The sequence below is a fragment of the Pseudopipra pipra genome, chromosome 10, assembly GCF_036250125.1.
Source record: "Pseudopipra pipra isolate bDixPip1 chromosome 10, bDixPip1.hap1, whole genome shotgun sequence".
NCBI classification, from domain to species: Eukaryota; Metazoa; Chordata; class Aves; order Passeriformes; family Pipridae; genus Pseudopipra; species Pseudopipra pipra.
Window position 1 is genome coordinate 10,305,931 of NC_087558.1, and position 22,263 is coordinate 10,328,193.

The window sequence follows — 22,263 nt, forward strand, 5'->3', positions numbered from 1 at the left end:
CCTGATCCCCAGATCCCTTCCCGATGCTGCTGCAAGGGGAAACCCGGTAAAGGGGCTCTGATACCCATTTGGAGGTGGGGCAAGAACTGGCACCTGAGGTGAGACCCCATGGGAGCCACCTCCCCTCCCCCACCAGCTCCTGGCTCTGGCTGCAGTGGTGGCACCTGGTTGCACAACACCCCTCGCGTGGGTGGGGGCGCGACGCCGGTCCCGCCACTCCCTGCCCGGGCATGAGTCAGGCAGCAGCCGGGAGCCGTGGGGCACCAGGCAAGGGGGGCCCTGCTGCAGGGGGCTGCCCTGTACTGGGGCAGCGCTTCAGGGAAGCACTGCCCACTCAGAGTGAGCAAAACAGCGCCCAGGCTTCAGGTGTTGGGCCTGGGGGTGGGACAAATTGACTAACTCCAGCAGCCCCGGATGGGGAGAACCTTGCACCCTAAAACAGCCTGGGAGGCATTGGCGCTGGGTTTTATAGGTGCGCGTCACACAGCTCCCTGGGGATCCCCTGGGGATCCCCCTGGGGATGCAGTGTCAGTGCATCCCCTCCCGAGCTCCATCACATGGCAGATCCCAAGGATCACAGTCCCAGCTGCCTGCAGGGAGGAACCAGAATCCATGGAGACATGGCCTGTCCCTGTGTATTGGCAGGGATGAACCTGGGAGACGGTTGCAGGCACCCTCCTCCTCTCCATAGAATACTTTTATATATATACATAATATATATTAAAATTACATTTCTCTTTACAAAAACAATTCAACAAGAGGCCAGGGGACAGAGCCCATTTGCCCAAACCAGGGCATAAGCACCCCAGCAAGTCTGAGGCAGGGTCCCTTTTGGGGTGTCCCCATCCCCAAAGCGGGGGCTCAGTCCAGAGTCCAGCAGCAGGTTGTGTGGGTGGAGGCGGGGGCACTGGCCCCGTGGTGAGGTGCCTTCTCTGGATCTGACACCACTCACCCCATCCCCGCTGTCACCACCTGTAAGGAGAGGAGAGAACATGAGCTCAGGAGGGGTGATAGTGCCAGCTTGCCCAGAGCAGCATGGCATGGAGAACTACCCCCCCAAAACACATCCATGACCTTACTTCTGGCGGGCGGTGCTGTAGGGATCAAGGAGGTGGGAGCTGGCCTGCTCCAGGTTCCAGTCGAACATCTCCAGCACCCGCTGGCAGTCGCCACGGGACTTCAGCCCCAGGCAGAAGAGCTGCTCCACCTGCAAGGGGACAGGGCATGGCCAGGGGGGTGACAGGAGTGCCACCACTCTTGTGGGAGCTAGGGTGAGGGAACAGAGGTGTGCCATACCTTCAGGTACTGGATGGCCCGTTGGACACTCCAGCCGTGGTTCTGCAGGGCTGCCTGGCACTCGTCGGTGGTCACACCGTGCACCATGTCCTGCACCTGGGGGGAGCTTGTGGTCAGTGTCTGCCACCCCCAGGCAGCACGGAGCCCATGACTGAAGCAGTGGGCCACTGGGGCTGCCCCCAGTTCTGGCTCTTTCCCCAGGGAGCACTGTTAGCCTGGAGCTAGCATTATTCTGAACATCATTTGTCTCTCCTGGGCTTGGGTGGGCCTCAATAGCCTCAGCCCAGATAGCCCAAGGGGACCACCTTCTCCCTCCCCAGGCCCTTGGGTAGGGCCAAATTGGGTTAAAAGGGCCTTCAATTCCCATTTTAGCATTGCAGTGATATTTATGTCCCCCTGCACATTCGGAGTCCCCTTGTAGCCAATCCCCTGCAGCTGTACTTGGGGAAACTGAGGCACAGGGTGGGGAAAGCTCTTGCCCAAGTGAGCTCATGGCCAGCATGTGCCCTCCTCCCCATGGATACTGGGCATGTCACTCACCAGCCGGATCTTTTCAGCAGGACGGCAAACATCTGGCCCATCGTAGACAATCTTCTGGAGGCTGCAAGAGGCTTTCACCAGGCACTTGGGCCCAGGATTGCTGTTATTGGAAGAAAAGTTGGCCTTGCAGTCTGGCAGTGGCTGCTGCACCATGGGACGGACGGTGGCTGTGGTGACCTGGCGGGACGCTGGTACCTCCTCTGGGCTTTTAGCCTCCTTGAAAAACTTCTCATACTTGTCCAGGTAGGCAGGGCGCTCAGGCAGCAGGTAGTAGTGGGTGCTGCTGACCTTCTGCCCATCCTTCACAATGGGCAGGATGCAGGGTCCCTTGGAGCAGTCCTTGCCCTGTGCCTGAATAACCTTGGGAGTGGCATACTTGGGGTCGAGGGCAAAGCTCTGCGTGGTAGGCATGGGCTTCCCTGGTGAGGTGGAAAGGCAGGAGCAGAGGGCAGCACGTTGCTGTGGGGAGCCCACCTGCAGAGCCATGGGGCTGGGTGTCCGGGAGGTGGGCTGCGACAGCGGGTCCCGGGGGGGAATCTGGGGTGGCCGGTCTTCCTCACCCCCTGAGGCTGGGGAAAGGTCCCCTGACCAGCGCCCGGGCTCATTGCGGCGAAGGGGCCGGGGTGGGATTGGAACACGGGGTGGGATTTGGGGCTTGTCATCAGCAGGGACAGCCGGCCCCAAGGGGACATTGAGCCTCTTCATGCACTCCTGCTGCAGCTCCTCAAAGAGCTCGGTGGTCTGTGTCATGCTGGGCTGTTTGGTCTCCTTGGGGGGCAGGAAGAGGTTGTCCTCCAGCACCGGTCCCCGCTCACCCTCATCCACGAAGCCATAGTTGGTCTTGCCCCGCCGGCTCGGGGGGCTGGTGATGGAACACACCTCAAAGTCATCCTCGTCCTGTGCCACGTCATCATAGGCAGGGGGTGGGGGCAAGGGGCGGGCATCCCAGTCCACCACCGGCGTGGGGTGCAGAGGCCGGGGTAGAGCCCGCGTGGGGCTCTGCGGTGGGGTCTTGTCCAGCAAAGAGAAGGCCTCCATGGCCAGCTTGGCTAATGATGGGGCTGTCAGCTCCCCCACTGGAGAGGGGGTACCTTGGGGCACTTCCTCCCCAAAGTCGATGAGTGTCACCTCGCCGCCCACCGGCCCCTCGCTTGCCAGCCGTCCGGGTTGCCGCTCGCCCACCTTGGTGCCTGGTACCCGTGCTGACGGCTTGACTGGTCGCAGACCCTTCCCTGTGCCTGTCTTCTTCAGGCAGAGCTTCCGGAGACCCCCTGGCAGACCCTCTTCCTCCTCACTCACTGGGTCGTAGCAAGGCTCTAGGAGGCGACAGAGAAAGATGGTGAGGGTCCCAGCAGCCATCCCTGGGGTGCAAGAAGGGGCATCTGCATCTCCAAACCCCCTAACTCCCACATAGCTTCAGCCACCTTTGCTCACCCCTTGGGTGCAGCAGACACACCAGGGCAGGAGGCATATGCCCCAGGCCACCCAGACAAAGAGAGAAAAGAAAGGGGGCATGAAAGAGGGAGAGCAGCACCCAAAGAAGCCAAACTTACTGGTTAGCAGGACGGTAGGCTGAGGCGGGCGTGGAGGTGGCTGCCCTGCAGGAGAAGAGAGAACCCAAGAGAAGGAGAGGCGTGGGGTGAGCGTGTGGAGCAAGCAGCAGCCAAGGTGCTTGTTAGCAGGGTGCATGCTTTGGTCAGCCCCCCATCACTGGTGGGGTGTAGAGAGGATGCTGGTGGGAAGCCACCCCACAAGGGAAGATTGTAGGTTTAGGGGAATTGTGGCATACGCACAGGGCTTGAGCTCCCTCCCCGTGGCAGCTCCGCTGAGATCCCCATACTGGGGAGACCAGCCGTGGGAGGCTGGGAGGGGACAAGGGACTCGGACGAAGGGCAGCAGGGCAGAGTCCAGCCGGGCAGAGCCACCAGCCGCCCACGCTGTTGGCAGTGGCATATGGCCAGGTGACAACACGCCCCATCACCCCAGCTCCCCCCGGGTCTGCAAAAAGCAAGTGCCAGCTGAGAGACAGAAAGGAGAGGGTCCAGCCCGTCACCCTGGCCAACACGGCATGGGGAAAAGGGCTTCGTGCAGCTGATGGGCAGGAGGAAGGAAAAAAGACGCTCACTTTTAGTCCTGCCTGGAAGCTGTGTGGGTCTGGCAGCACTCGGGTCCACACCTAAAATGTCAGGAGGGTCCATGGGATTTCCCAGGTACAGCCTGTGGGGAGAGAGGAAAGTGCCTGGGAGTCAGCAGGGGCCATGCAGGACCCCTTGCTCCCCAGGCTTGTGCCTTGGGACACCCCACAGCTCCTCCACCACACACTCTGCCCCAGCGAGAACCATCCCTGTGAATGCTGGGACACCACACCCCAGAGGCTTTTGCTGCTACGGCACAGAGCCCGGTGCTGTCCCTGTGTCACCCACCCCTCTCCGGCTCCGTGTGCATGACGTGCTGTGTCCAGGGGACTGCAAGCAGGGCTCCGTGTCCAGGGTACGTGTGCGGGGCGTGGTGCCCAGGACACCCCTCCAGCAGCAGGGTGCTGTGGTGCGATGCTGCGCCCAAGGCACAGCACCCCGGTACTGCCGGGGGGGTGCCGGGAGGCCCGGGCGAGCCATCGCAAGCCAGGGAGCCGGCGGGAGCTGGAGCAGCCCGAAGGTTTGGGTGTGTGCCGAGCTCGGTGCGTTCTCGGCAGCCCGGGCAGCACGTACCCAGCGCCCGTGCCCACGCAGCGGGGTGCGGGGAGGCCTGCCGGGGCACGAGCCAGATCCGCGTGCACGGTGCCTCCGTTCAGCCCTCCAAGGGCCACCGGCACAGCCCAGGAGCCCAGGGTGCCGTGGAGGGGTCAGGTTGGGACCGAGGGCACCTGCAGGGCTGTCCCAGGCCTGGGATGCCAAACAACAGTGGGGATCATGATTCCAGGAGATGGAGTGAGCCTGGTGCAGGAGCTGGCCCTACCCAGCGGGAGCTTTCCAGGCTTTGAAATCCTATCCTGCCCCCCACACGCAGCCCTCCCACGTCCCTCCAGCCCAGTGCTGGCAGAGAACCCCCCATGCCCCCTGCCAAGATGCTCCTGCTCACCCAGCACCCACGCTGGGCACAACAAGTCCTACCTGGCAGGGGGGCATGTGGGACTCTGGATCACAAGCACCCAATCCCCCTCCCTCCCATCACAGTTCAGCCAGGGTGTCTCCTGATGGAGCAGGGTGGGGAAAAAAGTCATTTTGGTGGATTTTTTTCACAGTTTGCTCTTTGAAAAGACTCATGCTGTTAGAAGCGTGAGGACAGGCTGCAAGCCACGCACATCCATCAGCCCTGGGACACCCAAAAACATTGGGGTAATGTGGCCACCTCCACGGTGGTGCTTACATGGGTCTCCCCCCAAGGACAGCCCCCCATAAGCACAGCAGCCCCCCACCTCCCAAACCCCATTAGTAAGAAGAGGCAAAGGAGTTAGTTCAGCTGCAGGGACCCTACCCAGAGCCACCATTCCCAGTACAGCAGTGGGGAACAAAATGCTTCATGGGGAAAGAGGGGGGCAGTAGCCAAGCCGCAGCTTGCTCCCATGCCCAGTGGGCAGTGGGGAAGGCAGGGAGCAGGCAGAGGATGCAGAGAAGACAAAAAGTTTCTTACTCATCAATTTTATCGGGAAACCCCCAGCAGTGCTGCGGGTTGGTGTCTCCATGGCCTGTGTGGATGAAGCTGTTTTTAAGCGGCTGGCTGATGTCGTGGGCTGACAGCCCTGCCACCGAGGTCACCGTGTTTCGGGGAAATTGGCCCACTTTTAGGGTCCGTTTATTCTGACCCCGCCACCAGTAATTCTCGGCCCTAAGGAATAAAAAGGACCTTGTTACTGATGAGGGGACGGGAGGGTGACACGTGCCTGCCCCAGTGACAGGGAAGAGGCAAGGTGACTCGTCCAAGTCCACGCAGGCACGCGGTGACACAACTGGGAAGGGAACCTGGGTGCCCAGCCTCCCAACCCTACACTGGCAGTATGCTCTAAATCCCACCCCACATGGTCCCTGCACCCGGTGGTGCTGAGAATGCAGGTGGTGGGGAACAAAGCTCCACACTTGTGCTCAAAAAGATGTGCTCCTTCCTCCTCCCTGCTGCCTCAAATTGTGCAGGAGCCTTGGAGTGATGCCCGCACCAAGCTGCTCATCACCGTGCCCCATGCAGTCAAGGACAGCACATGGGACACGCCTGGGGTCTGATGGGGCCCACATGGGGGACAGTGGGCTGTGGGGTCTTCCTCGCTCCCTTCCTACATTATTAGTGAGTCCTGCTGTGGGCAAGGGGAGATGGGCAGACAGACAGGTGGGGGCTCAGGCTGTGAATCTTCCTGGAGCCACCTGAGTGGGCCAGATCACCCTGGGGTGTTGGTCCCCAGTGTGTCCCCCAGGAGTCTCCTACTCCAGGACACACCCACCTCTGGGTGGGACAAAGTGCTCATGTAGCCCAGAGAGACTGGGGAGCACAGGGATGGGGCAAGGAAAGGCACCCCAACTGGTGTCCCCCACCCAGCACTGTGCCAAATTAATGTGGGAGGGGTCCAACCCTAAACCACCCCCCTGCCTGCCAGGGGCCCCTCTCCCTGTGGGCAGGGCATGCTGCAGGCTGGGGGCAGTGGCAGTGTGGGTGCCAGCCTGGAGAGGCTGGCACGGGCCCCACAGTTTCCTGGAGTCACCTGTGAGTCACCCCCGGCCACCAGCTCAGCCCTTTTCCTGTTTACCTTCCCGCTGCCGCCAGCCAGCCGCCTTACTCAGCGTTAGGACCCCTCGGCAGAGCCACGGCAGAGCCCAGCCGGTACCGGGCACCCTCCCTCACCCCCGGCGGGCCGGGGGAGGCGGGGGAACGGCTCCCCTCCCCGGGAGGTCCCCTCCACTCGCCCTCCCTGCGCCCCTCACCGCTGCATCCCGCCGAAGGGATGCTGCAGCCGGGTCAACCCTCCGCTCCCCCTGCTTTCAGCTTCGTCCCACCGAACCCGAGCTCGGACCCCAGGCACAAACCCGCTCCGGCGCTGCCCTGGCTCCTCTCCCCGCGACAGCCCCCTCCCGCGGCCGGCTGGGTCCCCGGGGGGCTTTCAGGGAGGTCCCTGCCCCTGCCCACACACACGTACGCACACCCGGCGCCCGCCGAACGACAGGCAGGGGCTTGAAAAGAGGTGGGGGGTGTTTACGGTGCCCCGGGCAGCCTCGGTGGGGCCGGATGCGGCCCCCGGGAGGAGCCCCCCCACCCCAGCCTTGCCCGGGCATCCCTGCCGGCATCACGGTGGGGGGGCAGCCCCCGCGGGGGAAACTGAGGCACGGGGAAGGGGCTCCCCTCCGGGAGCAGCGGCAGCCGCTGGGGCTCCTGCCACTCCCCGGCTGCCCTCACCCCGTACCCCAAAACCTGCCCAACGGGGGTCATCGAGGGCTGGCCTCCCCCGGGGAAACTGAGGCAGGGGACGCTGCGCCCCGGCTCTGCCGCACTCCTGGCACCCCCCGACCCACGGGCAACCCCCAGCCCCCTCTCCGCTCCATCACCCCCTTCGCTGCTCACCTGGGGCCGGCGGCGGGGCGGGGGGCTCGGGACCCGCAGCCCGGCCGCGATGCGGCAGCGGGGACGATGTAGGCGCTCTGGCGCGGCCGCACCGCCCTCCGCCGCTCCTTCCCTCCCTCCTTTCCTCCCTCCGCCGACGCCGCTTCCCCTCCCCTCCCCTCCCTGCAATTAAACCGCCAGACCCTGGGCAAGAGTCATCCCCGCGGCGGCGGACCGGGAGCAGCCGGTCCCTGCAGACACACAAACCCGGCCTGATTCACCCCGAGCCGTGACTAACCGCGGGGAGCCGTCCCGGGGCGGGGGACAGGGAGGGACGGGGACAGAGCCCTCCTCCTCCTCCCCTCGGGGCTGTGGGGCCGGCGTCAGCGTGGGGACACTGCGCTCCTTTGGGGGGATCCCCACTGTCCTCCAGCTGGAAGGGGACAGGCACATCCTGGAACGGGGATGCGGGGCCGGAAGGCCCCCCCACTCCAGTCCGCAGGTCCCAGCACAGTGGGTACTGCCAGCATGGTACCAAGCCCACGGTGCTTCTCCCAGCCCGATGACAGCGGCAAGTCTCCAGGTGCTGGCAGCATGTCTCCACTGCTAACAGCAGGGAGCGGCCCTGGGGCGTGCGGTTTCCCAGGGCAAAGCCATGGGCACAGTTTGGTGAGTCAGCGGGGACGGTGCAGGCAGGGCTGCGGGCACTGTGGGCAGGGCTGTGCCCCCACGGTGCTGTGCTGCCTGGGGGACCACAGACCCCCAGGCAGCTCTGCCTGCCCATGGGGTACACAGCCAGTTGTGCCAGCAGGAGATCCAGCCCTTCCCATCTCTGTTCCCCACAGCTCTGCCAGTGCCCACACTCTCCCCACTCCTGGGGTGCCCTGTGCCCACCAAGGCCGGCTGCCAGTGTGTTCTCTCCCCTGCAACCCTCCCATGCAGTACCTGCCCTCGATGACCGTGATGATGTCATTCATCTGGATGTGCAGCTTGTCAGGCTCCTCAAAGTCCTGCAGTGCCCTCATGTCAGTGGGCTGGGCCTGGGGGTAGAGGTGGGTAAGGATAGGGGATGCAGCCCCCCATGTCCATCCCTGCCCTGCTTAGAGGCAGGACACGGGGTCCCAAAAATGAATCACCACTAGCCTGTCCTCAGCTGTCACATCCCTGGGGTGGGTCAGGGCAAGGTAGCACCCAGGTTTCTCCTGCTGTGACCATGTCACCACCTGCCACTTCTGCCCGGCCTGAGCTCCCCCATGTCAACTCCCGCCTCAGCGACATCCTTTACTCATGCTCAAGCAGAGCCAGTAGACGGGGTGCCAGGGCTCCTGTCCCCCTCCCTGCTCACCCACCTCCACCAAGAAGTCCCGCAGGGCCACAAAGGTGGGTCGGTCCTCGGGCTTATGTGCCCAGCACTGCAGCATGACGTTGTAGATGTCTTGGGGACAGTCCTCAGGCCGTGGCAGCCGCTCACCCTCCTTGTCTATCTTGTGCAGGATCTGGGGGGCAAGGGGTGCTGTCAGAGACTCCCAGGTCCCCTCAGCACCAGCGGGATGAGGCAAGGGGGCAGGTCCCTGCTGAACACCTACCTGGCTGCCGTTGAGGCCTATCCAAGGCTCCTGACCATAAGTGAACATCTCCCAGAGGGTCACTCCGAACATCCAGGTGTCACTGGCATGGGAGAAGGTGCGTGTCTTCAGGCTTTCAGGAGCACACCTACATGGGGAAGGATGTGAACATCAAGTTGTCTGTGCTGCACCCCCCAGTCTCCCCCTCCTCAAGGCTCACCAGGCGAAGGGGACCTTGCGGTGCTCCTGCATCACATAGTGGTCATCATTTTTTGGCAGGGCCCGCATCAGCCCAAAGTCCCCGATCTTGACGAGGTCATTGGAAGCCAGCAGGATGTTGCGGGCGGCCAGGTCACGGTGGATGAAGCGCTTGGACTCCAGGTAGGCCATGCCCTTGGCCACCTGGATGGCATACTGGCAGAGAGTGGAGATGAGGAAATGGCCCTGGTTCTTCCGCAGTCGGTCCAGGAGGGAGCCCAGCGGGGCCAGCTCTGTCACCTGGGCCATGAGGAGAGGACAGCAAACCAATCAGTCCAGGGACACCCTGGCTAGGCTGGCTTCCAGCCTCCTTGTACTCCACTGGGGATGCCAGCAGAGGACTTGGGTACAGACACAGCCTGGCTTTGCTTATGCCATCATGTGGGACCCACATGAGGTGGCATCAGTGTTGGCCCTGTCCCCCCACACTCACCATCTTCATGGGGTGGGAGAGCACCACACCATACAGGCGGATGAGGTTCCTGTGGTCCAGGGAGTGCATGGCATTCACCTCCCGGATGAAGTCATCCAGTGCCTCTGGCTGGCTCAGTACATCTGTCTTGAGGCACTTCACTGCCACGTTCAGCTACGGCCAAAGCAGGAGTGAGCCCTGAAGTGTCTTCCCACCGCCCAGCTCTCCACCCCCCTCATGAGCAGTCTCTCACCGTCTTGCCGGCAGGCGTGCACCACTCTCCACGACGCACGACGCCGAAGGAGCCGTCACCCAGCTTCTCAAAGATCGAGAGGTCCCGCTCCCGCACAAGGCAGGTGAGGGAGTGTTGGCCCCCAGCCTCGGGGGGTGGTGGTGTGGGGGGCTTGCGGAAAGTACTCTGGGGCTGGGGTGGCAGCTCCGACTCTGGGCGCTTCCCACTGAACACCTGTGGGACATGGAGGCAGGTGAGACGTGGATGTGAAGATACCCGAAACCTTTGGGTCTGCAAGTGAGTAGTGCTGGGACAACCCCTTGTCTGGGTTGTACACTCTAGAATCCACTGATGACCCCTAACTGGTGATGAGCCAGGGCAGTCTGGTTGTGAGATCAAGCTCTGTTCCTCCAGCAGCCTGCACACCGGGCTGCGATTCCTGTGGAGGGAAGGGGTTGTGCCTCTCACAGCAGCCCTGCAGCGACTCCCCAGCAGCCACAGTAAACCAGGCCAGTAGCCAGAGAGGGCCCTGGGCACTCCTTGGCCAGGCTATGGCCACACAATGTGCCTGGGCACAAAGCCAAGGGAAACCTCCAGCTTGGGCCGAGTGTGGTGACACATCCCTGCAAAGACATGGGCTTTGCATTTGTGCTGCCTGCCACCACCACCACCCAGAGCGGATGGGCTCTCCTTCCCTCTCCTTCAGCTGGGACTGATGATGTGCCCCACTGGACGGGGTCCATCCCAGTCTCGGCAGCCAGGACCCCTGCAGGGTGCGTGGGGGCTGGGCCCAACATGTGGTCGGGGTGGGAGGTGGCATTCCTGCCATTTCTTCTTTAATAGAAGTAGCCTTCTATTAAAAGCCCATCCTGACCATGTCCCAGCACAGATGAGTCACACAGGGGAGAGGACATGACCCAGTGCCCAGCTCGTAAGTGCTCTGCTCTTCTGGGGGTGCCAGCAGCACCAGCTTTGGATGGGATGGCATATGGAATATGTGACCATTCCAAGGTCCCCTGTCCTGGTATGCCCCAGCCTGCAGGTACAAGGCTGTGCCTCCTCGCTGTGAGGCAGCAGGGCAGGCAGAGTCCTGGGCAGTGCTGCTGCCCACAGAGCTGGCTGAAGCAAGATGCACAGGCTCTGTGGTTCGCTAGCTGCAAACAATTTTCCTGGCAAAGAGGCAAATAATGAAGGGAATGAATTTTCCAAGTGCCGGGGCGGCAGGGCTGTCCTTTCCTGGGAAGTGACCCAGGAGCCTGCATGGGACCAGGGCACACACTGGCAGTATCACACCACAGGCAGGACTCCCCCAGGAACCAGTGGCATAGGCAGAGCCAGGCACCTGGGAAGAGTACGGGGAGAGGTCTAGCTTCTCCCATTTGCCTCAGTTTCTCTGTCACACCTGTCCCTCTCTCATCCCTACCTTGCTCATCCAGGATTTCCGTTTGCACATGGCTTTCCTCCGCTTCACTGCCTCCCACAGCCGCCGCTGGCCTACAGGATTCAGGGACACAGTGACTGTCACAACCCAGTCCAGGGTAGAGGTCCTCTCTAGCCCCATGGACCACATGCTCCTCTGGGCTTCCCAAAAGATGCTGCGCATCCAGCTGGGGATAAGGGGGAGGTCTGGGGGGGGTGTACACACCAGGGCGTCCCATGCCGATCTTCTCCAGATCCTCATTTTTGACGTACTCGAAGTGGGAGAGGCGTGTGACATTGAGCTCGTCCCGGATGCGCAGGAAGTACTGCTGCAGCTGAAGCTCAGTGAGCAGCTCCAGCAGCCAGTCCGTGCCCTCCTCCGCCTGCATGCTACAGCTCAGCCTCTGCCGGGACACAATGCCAGGTTAGGGGGAACTGTGCTCCGCTCCTCTCTGCCCCATCCCCGCTGGGGAGTCACCCAGAGGGGCTCAGAACCACGGCTGGGGTGCTGCTGTGAGGGACACTAGCAGACTGATCTCCTGAGCCTGTCCCCAGCTCTCTGGGGGAGGCCAGGAGAGGCACCGCATCAGCAGGACACCCAGGGACAGGCAGGACAGACTGGCTCTGCCCTGTCATGCCCATAGAAACACCAGCCCACCCCTCTGCTCCAGCACAGGCTATCCCCTGAAAGGGTCAGAGCTTCGGGATGCATGTGCCTGCCTGGATCCCTCTGCTCAGCTGGAGGGGACAGCTGTCCCAGCCACCCGGCCAGGCTGCAGGACAGACCCATGGTAGGATTCCTCTGCCTTGGCTGGGCAGACAAAAGGAGGGGGCAGACAGGGACATCAGGGTCACTAGGGGGTCCTGTTGCCCCAGGACTGAGGTACAGGGCACTCCAGCGCTGCCAGCATCACCCCCCCTAGCTGTGTCGGGACACAGGGAGGGAGGGACAGGGCCAGGTCTCACACACAATTCTCCATACCCCCCACCACTCCCCATCCGTGCCTGCTGTCCCAGCTCTCCCCCACTTTCATCGCCACCTTTTTGGAAAGGGACACAGCTCTGTCTCCCACTGTTTAGAGCGGGAGGGAAGTTGGGACCCGCCGTCCTGGCTCCAAAACACATCAGCCCCCTCCATCCTCTCCTCTTCCCCGAGAGATGACATGGCTCCTGGCGTCTTCACCGGCTGTGCTCGGCTCCCTCGGCCGCGTCACCGCAATTACAACCCTCGGCACTGGGCTAAAAATACGGCGGGCGCGGCGAGCAGCTGGGCACGGGGGCACATGGGGGCAGGCGGGGACACACAGGGCCAAGGGAGCTGCCAGCTCCCCTGCCCGCAGGCGATGGGGAGAGGGCCGGGCGACGGGTTTGCCCGGGGCGAGGGTCGGCACTTACTCGGTAGAGGCGGAAGCGGGTGAGGAAAGGGAAAGATCGGTGCAAAGCTTGGAAGCGCCGCATCCTGCCTGGCTGCCCGCCGCCGGCCCCTGGCACCGCTGATGTCCCTTCCCCGGTGCCGGCGTCCCACGGCGGAGCCCGCTCACTGCAGCCGGGGCACCCGCAGCCCCTTCACCTGGGCTACAGAGGAGCCCCCCGGGCTCGGCCGCCCCATATATCCCCCCCGGAGCGGGCAGGGGGCTCGGGCTGTCCGTCGGCCGGACGCGGGCTGTGGCTCTGCCCCTCCTTCCATCCGGATCTCGATCCTCTGGCCGGCCGGCCCTCCCCTTCCCCAACGCAACGGGGCCGGGGCGGGGGGGTGGCGGCAGGCAGGGCTGGGGGTCACTCCCCCGGCCGGAGCCGCTTCCTGGGGACCCCCCGCTGGCAGCGGGGCTCGGTCCCGGCTGGCTGCCCGCAGCGCTCCCCAGGAGGGTTATTTTCAGCCGGGCTGGGACGCGCGCCCAAGGGGCCGGGCTCCCATCAATGTGCGGCTTTCTCCCTTGTTCGGCGGTCGCCGGCAGCTGGGAGCTTGGACCCCCGCTCCCATTACCATGGAAACTCGCCCCGGCCTTGGGAAACGCTCCCAGGCCTCAGTTTCCCCCCCAGGAAGCAGGGAGGGAGGGAGGCAGAGGAGACATCCGGCTCTCTGCTCCCCAACCGAGGCCACAGGCATGATGCCAGGGCGATGGGCACTGCGGGGGGAGTTTCTGGCTCGGCAAACATATCCGCTGCCCAGCTGCCAGGCCCCACGGGGCTCTGCCATGGGGTGCCACCAGCACCCTGCACCTCGCTCCCCTTCCCCAGTAGGGCTGGCACCCAACCCCAGCAGTGCTGTCCACCCGCGGGCTCCTCAGGGAGAACAGCTGGCCGTGCCGGCAGCCACAGCATGAGAAAGGAAAGACCCACAGAAACCTCTTACCACAGCCCCCGCCTGCCTGGCCCCCCTAAAATGTGGCCATTGCTGTGCCAAGCAGGCAGCTAAGAAGGAGTTAAGTGCATCTCCAGGAGAAGAGGAGTCTCCACTGTGGCTTCCACTGACACTGGGATCCCAGCTGGCACCCGGGAGCACAGGCACTGGGCACAACAAGCCCATTGACCAGGGACAACTGGGCACAGTGCCCTCAGCACCAACCTCTGCCACGCGCCAGCTTCCCCCTTCCCAGCTCAGGGGACATGGGGGCGGGGGGTGCCCTGCCTTGAACGGAGCATCACTCTCATCAGGCAGGAATGACACCAACTGGGACTGGCACCCAGTGTGCTGCCTCCTGCACCTCTAAATCCCAGGTAAGACTGTCCAGTTCAGCATCCACACTGGGAATGGGGGAACCTAGCCTTACCCACCATGCCAGGGGTGGTTCCGTGCCTCAGTTTCCCTCTCTGCAACAGACCCACAGGCACAGTGGTTGGGTTGATCCTGCAATCTCGGCTCTGAGTGGGGCAAGGAGTCCTGCCAGCAAACTCCCATCCTGAAGTGTGGGAGCCACAGATACTCATCTAGCCCCCACCAGGTCCCCGACACAGGTGCTGCTCGGCCCTTGGTGCCCTGCACACACTCGCCATGCCGCACACACCCAGCCCTGAAGCGCCAGGGGATGCACCCTACGTGCACCCAGTCTCATGCATGGGCGGTGAGGACGCTCACATGCACTCAGGGACCACACAGGCGCAACCCCCCGCACCCTGCGGTGCCTCCTGCCACCTGCACAACCGCAGCCGCCCCCCACGCACGTCACCTCCGCGCACCCCCCAGCTACGCCGCCCTGCCCGGCCGCACGTGCGCACACACCCGCACAGCCCGCGGCATCACCGGGCCTGCTCCCCGCCTCCGCCCCGCACACACCTGGAGCCGCCTGCCCCCCGCGCACCCACGGCTGCCCACCCCCGCTGTGCCATGTTCCTCACCTCCGCGCTTGCCTGGCATCACACACAACCTGTCCGAGCTGGCACAAGGGTGCTCAATCCTCCCACCCCCCACCCCGGGCCTGCACCAATTACTGCTACCAATAACGACACCCCAACACCTGTCCCACACACCAAGGCACCTGCACCTTTGCATTCCCCACACCCATGCACAGCCCGACATCCCCACAAGGATATCCCCACATGGGGATGGCAGCTGGTGCGGCCACCGTCTGGATGCAGCTCTGCGGCTGGGGGGTGGCATCCTGTGCTGGCCCCCCCCCACGAGCTGTGCCAGGCTCAGCTGAGCCGCGCTGCCACACACCGTTCCCCCATGCCTCAGTTTCCCCAGAAAGAAGCAGCAGGCAGCCCCACTCCCCTGGGTCAGGATGAGAGCACAGCCGAGCGGGGGGGAGGTGCCATCCTCACACTGCCCTGGACGCTGCGGGGTACTGCGCATTCGAGAGGGGAGATGCCATGCAGGGACCCCCCGTGCCCCATGCTACAGCAGGACCCTGCCCGTTCTGGGAAACAGCCACGTGCCCCGCGCTGCTCCCCTCCACCGGCTCCCCCCACACTGACCCGCCGGCACGGCATGGCCGGGGCGATGTCCTGCCGGGGGGGTGGCGTGGGGCGCCTGCTGCCCAGGCGCAGGGCCCGCTGCCCGGTGCTGTCCGAGAAGCTGTGGGGCAGGGGGCCGAGCATCTCCTCCTCCTCCTCGGCGCTGCTCAAGCGCTGGTAGTCGCATCTCTCGCCCATGGCTGAGGCAGCGGCTGCGGCGCAGCGGCGAGTGGGGGGCTCTGCGGAGACGCCCGCGTCTGCCTGGGGGCGGCGAGGGCTGGAGCCGGGCTTGGGATCACATGGCAGAAAGTTGCTGCAGTTCCGGAAAACAGCGAGAGGGTGAAGGTGACCGCAACGGTGATGGAGGGGAGGGGGGATGGATGGAGGGATGCGGAGGAGACGGGGAAAAAGAGAAGCAGGGGCAGCCCCTTGACCACCCGTCCTCACCCCGATCCCAGCCTGGCACCACTGTCTTCCTCCCGGCTCGGCAGCCCAACTGCCCACCTTCTGTCCCTGCTCCGGCTTCTGAGTGGAGAGGTGGTGGCATCGCCGCCAGCCCCAGCGCCGCGATCGCAGCCCCCTTCTCCCTGCACCCTGGCACGGTGCACCAGGCAGCCGGGCGGAGGAGGAGGACGAGGGGGGACCATCGTCCAGCAGCCGGGGTTCTGTGGCAGACAGGATGGGTAGGGAGGCACCTGCAGAGGGATGGGGGGGGCTCTGGGGCTGGCAGCATCCCCAGCATCCCTCCTGCTTCCCTGCGCAGGCAGAGGGGGATGGGATGCACTGGAAAGATGGCTGCTCCGCAGCGACCGGCAGCGTTGGCGCAAGCACGGCAGGGCTGGGAGAGCAGCCAGGCCCCGGTGGGTACTGCTGGGACGAGGGTCCGGAGGGCACACCAGGATCAGTCCTCTCCCCCCACCCCCTCGCAGGGAGCTGGGGGTCTCCTAGACCTCTGCTAGGCGCTGCACCAGGCACAGCACCCAGCAGGGACAGGTGGCACTGGGAAGCCACCCCCCCGGATGGGGAACCCCCCAACCTGTACATCGGGACTGGCCTGTACCCCAACACTGCCTGACCACAAACCCTCTCTCTGCCCCCTGTCCAGAGCTACAAACGGGCTGAAACCCGGGGGGGGGGGCCCTGCAGCCCCCCCAAAGACCCCTGTGACCTACCTATCCTTTGGGGCACAGCACAGCCCCCAGGGACCAACTTGCTCCTCATGCCAACACCACAGGCCATGGTGACCCATTCTGACCTCCAGAATCGCCCCCATGACCCCCTCACTGTTCCCCCCACAGAGCCCCATAGCCAAAGGAGTGACACCAGGCTGTCACCGTGACAGGGCAAGGGGCATGAGCCTGTCCTTGCTCCCCCTCCCCCCCGAGAAATAAACACCCCCAATCCCGGTGGGCATCAGCCCTGGCTGTGGGGCGGGGTGGAGGCAGCCCCTTGGCGACTCCTCCTGCCATACCACGGAGGTGAGCTCAGCCGCGGAGCTGAGGCGGGCTGAGCCCGCGGCGTGGGAGCAGCGAGCCGCCCCCGCGCTCGGCCTGCCGGCGTCACCGCGCTGGCACGCCACGGGACGGTGACTGATGCACGTGCTATGCCACCTTCCCTCTGTGCTATGCCACCTTCCCTCCAGACTCAGCTGCCCTGTGCTGCCCCGAAACCCTCACCAGCCTGCCCAGTGAAGGCGATGCTGCGGGGTCCCCAAGATGTGTGGGAACAATCCCTGTTCCCACAGCCCTGGGCATGGATTTGGGTCACACCCCCACATCACATCAGGTCCTGTCCAGGCTCAACTGACATCAAAACGATTAGGTCTCCTATAAGGGGACGAATGGCATCATGCCATCCACCCCTGATTCACCCGCCGACAATTCCCACCCCAGGGGGTGGTCCCACCTCAATGACAACCGCTGGATGGGACGCACTGTCCTCTGCAGTCCAGGGCAGCGGCACTCACACTGACCACAGGGTGTCCCTACCCTCTGTGAGAACATCGGAGCTCCCCAGCCCTCTGGGACACCACACTTGGCCCCGCATCCCTGGGACCGGTGCCACAGCATCTCCCATGCCCACCACCTGGCACGAAGGACCCCGGAAGTGGCAGGTTCCCAAAACAAGCTCCCAGAGGGGGATAGCGTCCCTCACTCACCTCTGTCACATCACCCCGCTCACTGTCACAGCCCGCCTGCCACCTTCCTGCCACCTTCCTGGCAGTCGTGTCACCTGGAAGTGATCTCACTGGCTGCGGCAGCAGCAGGGCGGCCGCGCCGGCACCCCGGGGCTGGCTCGTTCAGCTCTGGCGGGGCCCCGAGGGCGGCCCCAAATTGTGGTGACACACTCCCCAGCCCGGCTGCCATGGCGCAGGAACACACATACCCATGCGTACAAATGCACCGCGCTCCCGGCAGAGGCAGGGCTGCCGGCTGCATCCTGCCTGCCTGCGGGATGCTACTGCCACCCAGCTGCCCGGGAACAGTCCCCAGCCCCTCGCTGGATTGTGCCACCCCACATACCCCCATACCGGTGGGTGTTTTGCCTCCCTCGGTGCTGGCATCTGATTCTGCTTGCTTGGCCGGATGGGGCAAGCAGGAGATCCCGGGGGGCCAGCATGGAGGGCTGGTGACCCCCGTGGTGGGGGTGGCCGTGGAGGCCGAGGTGCCAGGCTCCCCCTCGCTGCCATCTCTGGGCTGTCAGAGCCTGGCCCCGTGGACTGATCCTGCCCCCCAGCACAGAGCATCCCCTGCCCTGAGCCCGTCTGCAGCAGTAGCTGCGTGGGAAGGAAAGACACAGGCGTGTGGCCCCCCCATCCCGACAGTGCCCGGCACAACCCCAATCCCCTCCCTAAGCCTCTTTCCTCTGCTAAATCCACTCCGCAGGTCGAGCTGGGGCGGGCTTAGTCTGACTTGCGCCTCCCAGCTCCACAGCACTGGCAGGGGATGGGCAGGACTTGCTGACCCCGCGGCTGATCCCCAAGCTCTCCCACAAAGGCAGGTACACAGAGTGGTGTTTTGGGGGACAAGCAGGCAAAGCAACACCCCCTGGCACCCACAGCACCCTGACTGCAGTGCCCACCCCTCAGCTCCATACCCACAGGCAGTGCTGGGGAGGGGGAGAGGGCAGCGGGCTTGGCATCACCACCACAGTGGGGACCCGACCACCGTGCAAGGCTGGTTTGTGCCCACCAGCCCCCGCACCCATCTCACCTGGGCCACAGGGGCAGTGCTGTGGGGGTCCCTCGGCAGTGCCAGCCCCAGTGTTGCAGTGAGCTGGACAGTGTGTGAGGGGGCACAGTGTCAGGACTTGGCCATGGGGCTGACAGGGCTGTGGTGACACCGGCCACGGGGTCCCCCTGGGGCAAAGCAGGAGGAAGAGGTCAGATTAAGCCTCCCAGCCTGGTACCCCCATCTGTCCACCCCAGATGCCCCAGACTCCCTGGAGGTTAAGCTGTAGGAAGTCTCCCCACATGCAGGCTCACCCCCCACTCTGCCCAGGCAGCTGGAAGAGCCTTTGTGCACCTGCCCCACTGGTGAGCTTTGCCCCCAGTCCTCCTAGGGAGGGAGGGCACCAGCACAGACCCTGAGCCCTCTGCTCAACCAGCCCCTCTGCCCTTGGGATGCTGCCAGCAATACCCCCATCTTCACATCACTACTTGGGCTGGGCCGCAGCTGGCACAAAACAAGTTTGTCAGGTCTCAGGCCAGACTGGCACAAAGCCACATCCATGCAGCAGCATCTCCCCTTTGTGCTAGGTGCATGAAAGTTGGGACCCCTGGAGCTGGAAGGTGAAGGCTCAAGCTCCCCAGTTCCCCAGCACCAGAGCAGTGCAGCACCCTGGCCAGACCATCCAGCATCTGTCAGTCATTAGCACTAACTGAAAGCACCCTAATTAGCCAGGCTGCAGCATGAACAGTGCCTCCCCCCCCACACCAGCTGCTCAGCAAAAGGACTTTCTCCTAAAAGTCTTCCTGTCCCAGCAGGGCCTGTGCATGGGGCAGAGCCCCCTCCTGGCTCCCCAAACCCATGCAAGTGGGTAATGCCCAGGATGCTCTGCCTCTGCCAGCTACCATCCCTCATGGACATGACTGGAGTCAAAACCCAGTGCTCCAGGGGCAGGATGAGACCTCTCGGGGGAAACTGAGGCACAGTTGGAGGCCTGGCCTGCAGTGTGGCTGGGACAGGGTTCGGCTACAAGCTCCCAAGTTCCTGGTCCTGTGGGAGCTGCTCCTCTGCCCATGAGGGACCCCCCTTGCCCCAGGGAGGCTGAGTCACAGCAGGACAGCAGGCTGGCAGCTGCCCGAGGAGGACGGAGGCACTGCCAAGCCCCCCCAGCCATACCCACAACACCCCACCCCGCACTAAAGAATACTGGGCTAACAAGGCTCCAGTAGCTCCAGGGGTTGGTAACAGGTTGCACAGCCTGCACAGCCCCCACCCTGCACCCCCAGGCCTTGGTGTGGCAGGATGGGAGATGCAGAAGCTGCTTCTGCCCCCCACTCCCTGCAGGGAGCAGTGGGCTTGGGACTAGTAGTGGGAGCAGGGCCACAGCAGATGGTGGGCATGCAGCACTCAGGGTCCATCCTGGACCCTCTCCCTAAAGAAGGGCCTGGCAGTGCAGCCCTGCTCAAAGACACTCCACCAGGCAGGTCCTGTTTTTAGGAGACTTTTGCAAAGTCTGGTGCTCAAAAACTTTGTTCAAAGCTTTGCCCTGAGCCAGCTCAACGAAGGGCTGAGCAAGGGGGGAATGCATTACCTCCAGAGCCCTCAGCACCTGGCAAGGGGCACACACACACTTTGCACGGTATCAAGCCAGCGGAGAGCTCAGCAGCACCGGGGCACTCTGATGTGCCCACTGCACCAAGGCAGCCCCAGGGAAGTGAGGGTGTGGGGAAGTGCCAGTGCCGGGCTCTGCCCTGGCCTGTCCTGCCCAGACAGCCCAGCCCTGGCATGGCCGCCAGAGACACTGCCCCGGCCCAGGCTCCTCTGGCCACCTGCAAACCCCCTCCCCCAGCTACCACTTCAGAGGGGGTGAGGCAGTTCCCAGTTCTGGGAGAAGCCAAGCAGGGTTCACCTGGCAAGGTGGGAGGGATCCTTGTCTGGACTGTGAGCACCACCTTACTAGGTTTAACTTAAAAACTTTATTACAAAAACCAAAACCAAGAAAGATCAGAAGTATCCAAACAGTCCTGGACTGTTCAGAGAAAAACCTGCAGCAATACAGCTGGACACGGCCACGGTGCTGCCCACTGAGCTGGTGGTCAGAGGCTCCCCACACCTCCCTGCTGCTCAGGGTTTCAGCCCCAGCACAACACCCTGAGGCGCAGGGCTGGCCCCAGAGGACAAGGATCCTCTGTTCACTGCCACAGCTCCCACGAGCCCAGGGAAGAGGAAGAGCAAAGCCGCCTTTTCTCCAGGAAAAAAACAAAAACCTTCCCCCAGTTTCCGCTGTGGTTTAGGAGAGTTCAAGGGCACCAGGCACCCACTCACACCAGACTCTGCTGCCTGCTCCGCCCTGGCAGCAGGAGCAGGAGGTCAGGCATGTTGCTGGCCAGGGCTCAGCAGTCCCGCAGCGCCCGGGCACGAGGGCAGCACCGCAGCTCGCAGTGCTGCAGGGCACGGTGCCAGCTGCGCCCGGTGAGGCGCAACCGGCACACGCCGATGCCGACTGGGCACCGCCACAGTGCCAAACCCTGAACCCTCCGCCCTGCCCCTCGTATCGCCCTCAAACAAGGGGTCGCGCTTCGTTCCTTACCTTTGTGCTCACCGCCACTGCCACCGCATCCTGCGCCGGGTCTGCAGCGTCACCGGAGGGCGAGGATAGGCACGGCGGCACTCCAGACAGCCGGCATGCCAGGCGGGATGCGCCCACACACCTGCCGGGGCGGGGTGCGACGATCGACGCCGGGGACGTCCGGGACGCGGGTGGGATCACCCACGGGGCACCGGGCAGCGGGCACGGAGTCCGACCTCACACCCGGGCAGACCTCCTGCGGCTCGGGCGCTGTGCCGGGGTCCTCGTGCCGGGGTTGCCGCCGGGGTGCTCCTGCTCCCCCGGGTAGAGCTCGCCCTCCTCCTGCACCCCGCCCCGGGCCTCCCCCTCCTCCTGCCGGCCCCGCCGCACCCACCAGCGGGCGCGGGCCGGGGGGCTCCCCGCGTCCCGCCGCCCCCCGCCGCGCTCCTGCTGCGCCCGCCGGGCCAGGCCCTGCTCCTGCCGGACCTTGGGGCCGTGCTCCTGCACCCCGCGCACCGCTCCGCGCGCCCGCCGCGCCCCGGGGCTGCCGCCCGCCGCCGCCTCCTCCGCGCCCCGCGCCCGCCGCCGCGCCCGCGCCGCCCCCCGCTCCCGGGGCCGCCGCGGCTCCGCGCCCGCCTTGGGGCTGCCGAGGGCGGTGACGGGCCCGGGCCGCTCGCCCCACTCCTGCAGGCTCGTCCGCTCGCCCAGCGGCACCCAGTGCCACCGGCCCGGCACCCCGCCGCCGCCGCCCCCCGGCTCCCCGCCGCCGGCGGCCACCAGCTCCTGGCCGCGGGGCAGCGCCCCCAGCCCCGCCTCCTGCACGCCGCGGGTGAAGCCCCCCTGCTCCTGCACGCCCGGGGCCACCCCGCCGCCCTCCGGCACCGCCGGGCTCAGCCCCCCGCCCTCCGGCACCCCCGGCGCCCCGCTCGCCCCCTGCCCCCGGATGGTGCACGCGGTCGCGGGCCCCGCCCCGGCCCCGCACGCTGGGGAAGCCCCCCCGCGCCGCGCTGCTAGAGCTCTGGAGCTCCGGTTCCACCGCCCCCTTCCCTTCCTCCCCTCCTGCCCCGCCGCGAGCCCGGCCGGCCCCCGGCCCCGCCCTTAAAGGCGCCGCGGCGCCGCTTTACGTAACGGCGGGGTGAGGACGGACGGACGGACAGAAAGAAGGACAGGCGGGCAGGGGGATGGGTGGAGGAGCCGCGGGTCGCCGGGATGGACAGACTCACCGCGGAACAGCACCAGGCCCCGGGACCGCTCCGCTGCGGGGACCCAGGACACTGGCTGCCCTGCGGTGCCCGAATTCCTTCTCCCAGGTAAGTGGGAGGGGGCTGTCCCCCCTTCCCTCTGCCCCGGCGGGGCTGGCGCTGCCCGGCCGCAGAAGGGCTCCCGCAGCC

The 22,263-nt window shown here is 64.8% G+C and overlaps 1 protein-coding gene across 10 annotated transcripts; it reads right to left on the minus strand.

Moving 5' to 3' along the window:
• Window positions 1–684: 684 nt before the first annotated feature.
• TNK2 (tyrosine kinase non receptor 2) lies at window positions 685–21,033 on the minus strand. 10 transcript variants are annotated; one of them, XM_064666181.1, is made up of 17 exons: window positions 15,584–15,828; window positions 15,158–15,449; window positions 11,469–11,646; window positions 11,247–11,317; window positions 9,845–10,057; window positions 9,613–9,765; window positions 9,142–9,419; window positions 8,943–9,069; window positions 8,706–8,852; window positions 8,302–8,396; window positions 5,467–5,661; window positions 3,962–4,053; window positions 3,390–3,434; window positions 1,837–3,152; window positions 1,297–1,392; window positions 1,075–1,207; window positions 685–972 (listed from the first exon to the last, which is right to left on the minus strand). In XM_064666181.1, exons 1-16 carry the CDS (start codon window positions 15,781–15,783, stop codon window positions 1,076–1,078), a joined length of 3,630 nt encoding a protein of 1,209 aa, XP_064522251.1. In that variant the 5' UTR covers window positions 15,784–15,828; the 3' UTR covers window positions 685–972; window position 1,075. The 10 variants fall into 10 exon arrangements, with proteins under 10 accessions (XP_064522251.1, XP_064522250.1, XP_064522257.1 ...); XM_064666180.1 differs by having other exon boundaries at window positions 1,080–1,207; window positions 15,584–15,827; XM_064666187.1 differs by lacking the exons at window positions 15,158–15,449; window positions 15,584–15,828 and adding an exon at window positions 20,894–21,033 and having other exon boundaries at window positions 1,080–1,207.
• Window positions 21,034–22,263: the final 1,230 nt, after the last annotated feature.

Excerpts from the sequence above, each read along its gene's own strand:
- TNK2 (XM_064666180.1), bottom strand. The coding sequence starts at position 15,783 with ATGGTCCCCCCTCGTCCTCCTCCTCCGCCCGGCTGCCTGGTGCACCGT. Across the intron at positions 10,058-11,246 it reads GGAAATCCTGGATGAGCAAG|GTGTTCAGTGGGAAGCGCCC; the intron begins GTAGGGATGAGA and ends CATGTCCCACAG. Across the intron at positions 3,153-3,389 it reads GCCTACCGTCCTGCTAACCA|AGCCTTGCTACGACCCAGTG; the intron begins GTAAGTTTGGCT and ends GTCGCCTCCTAG.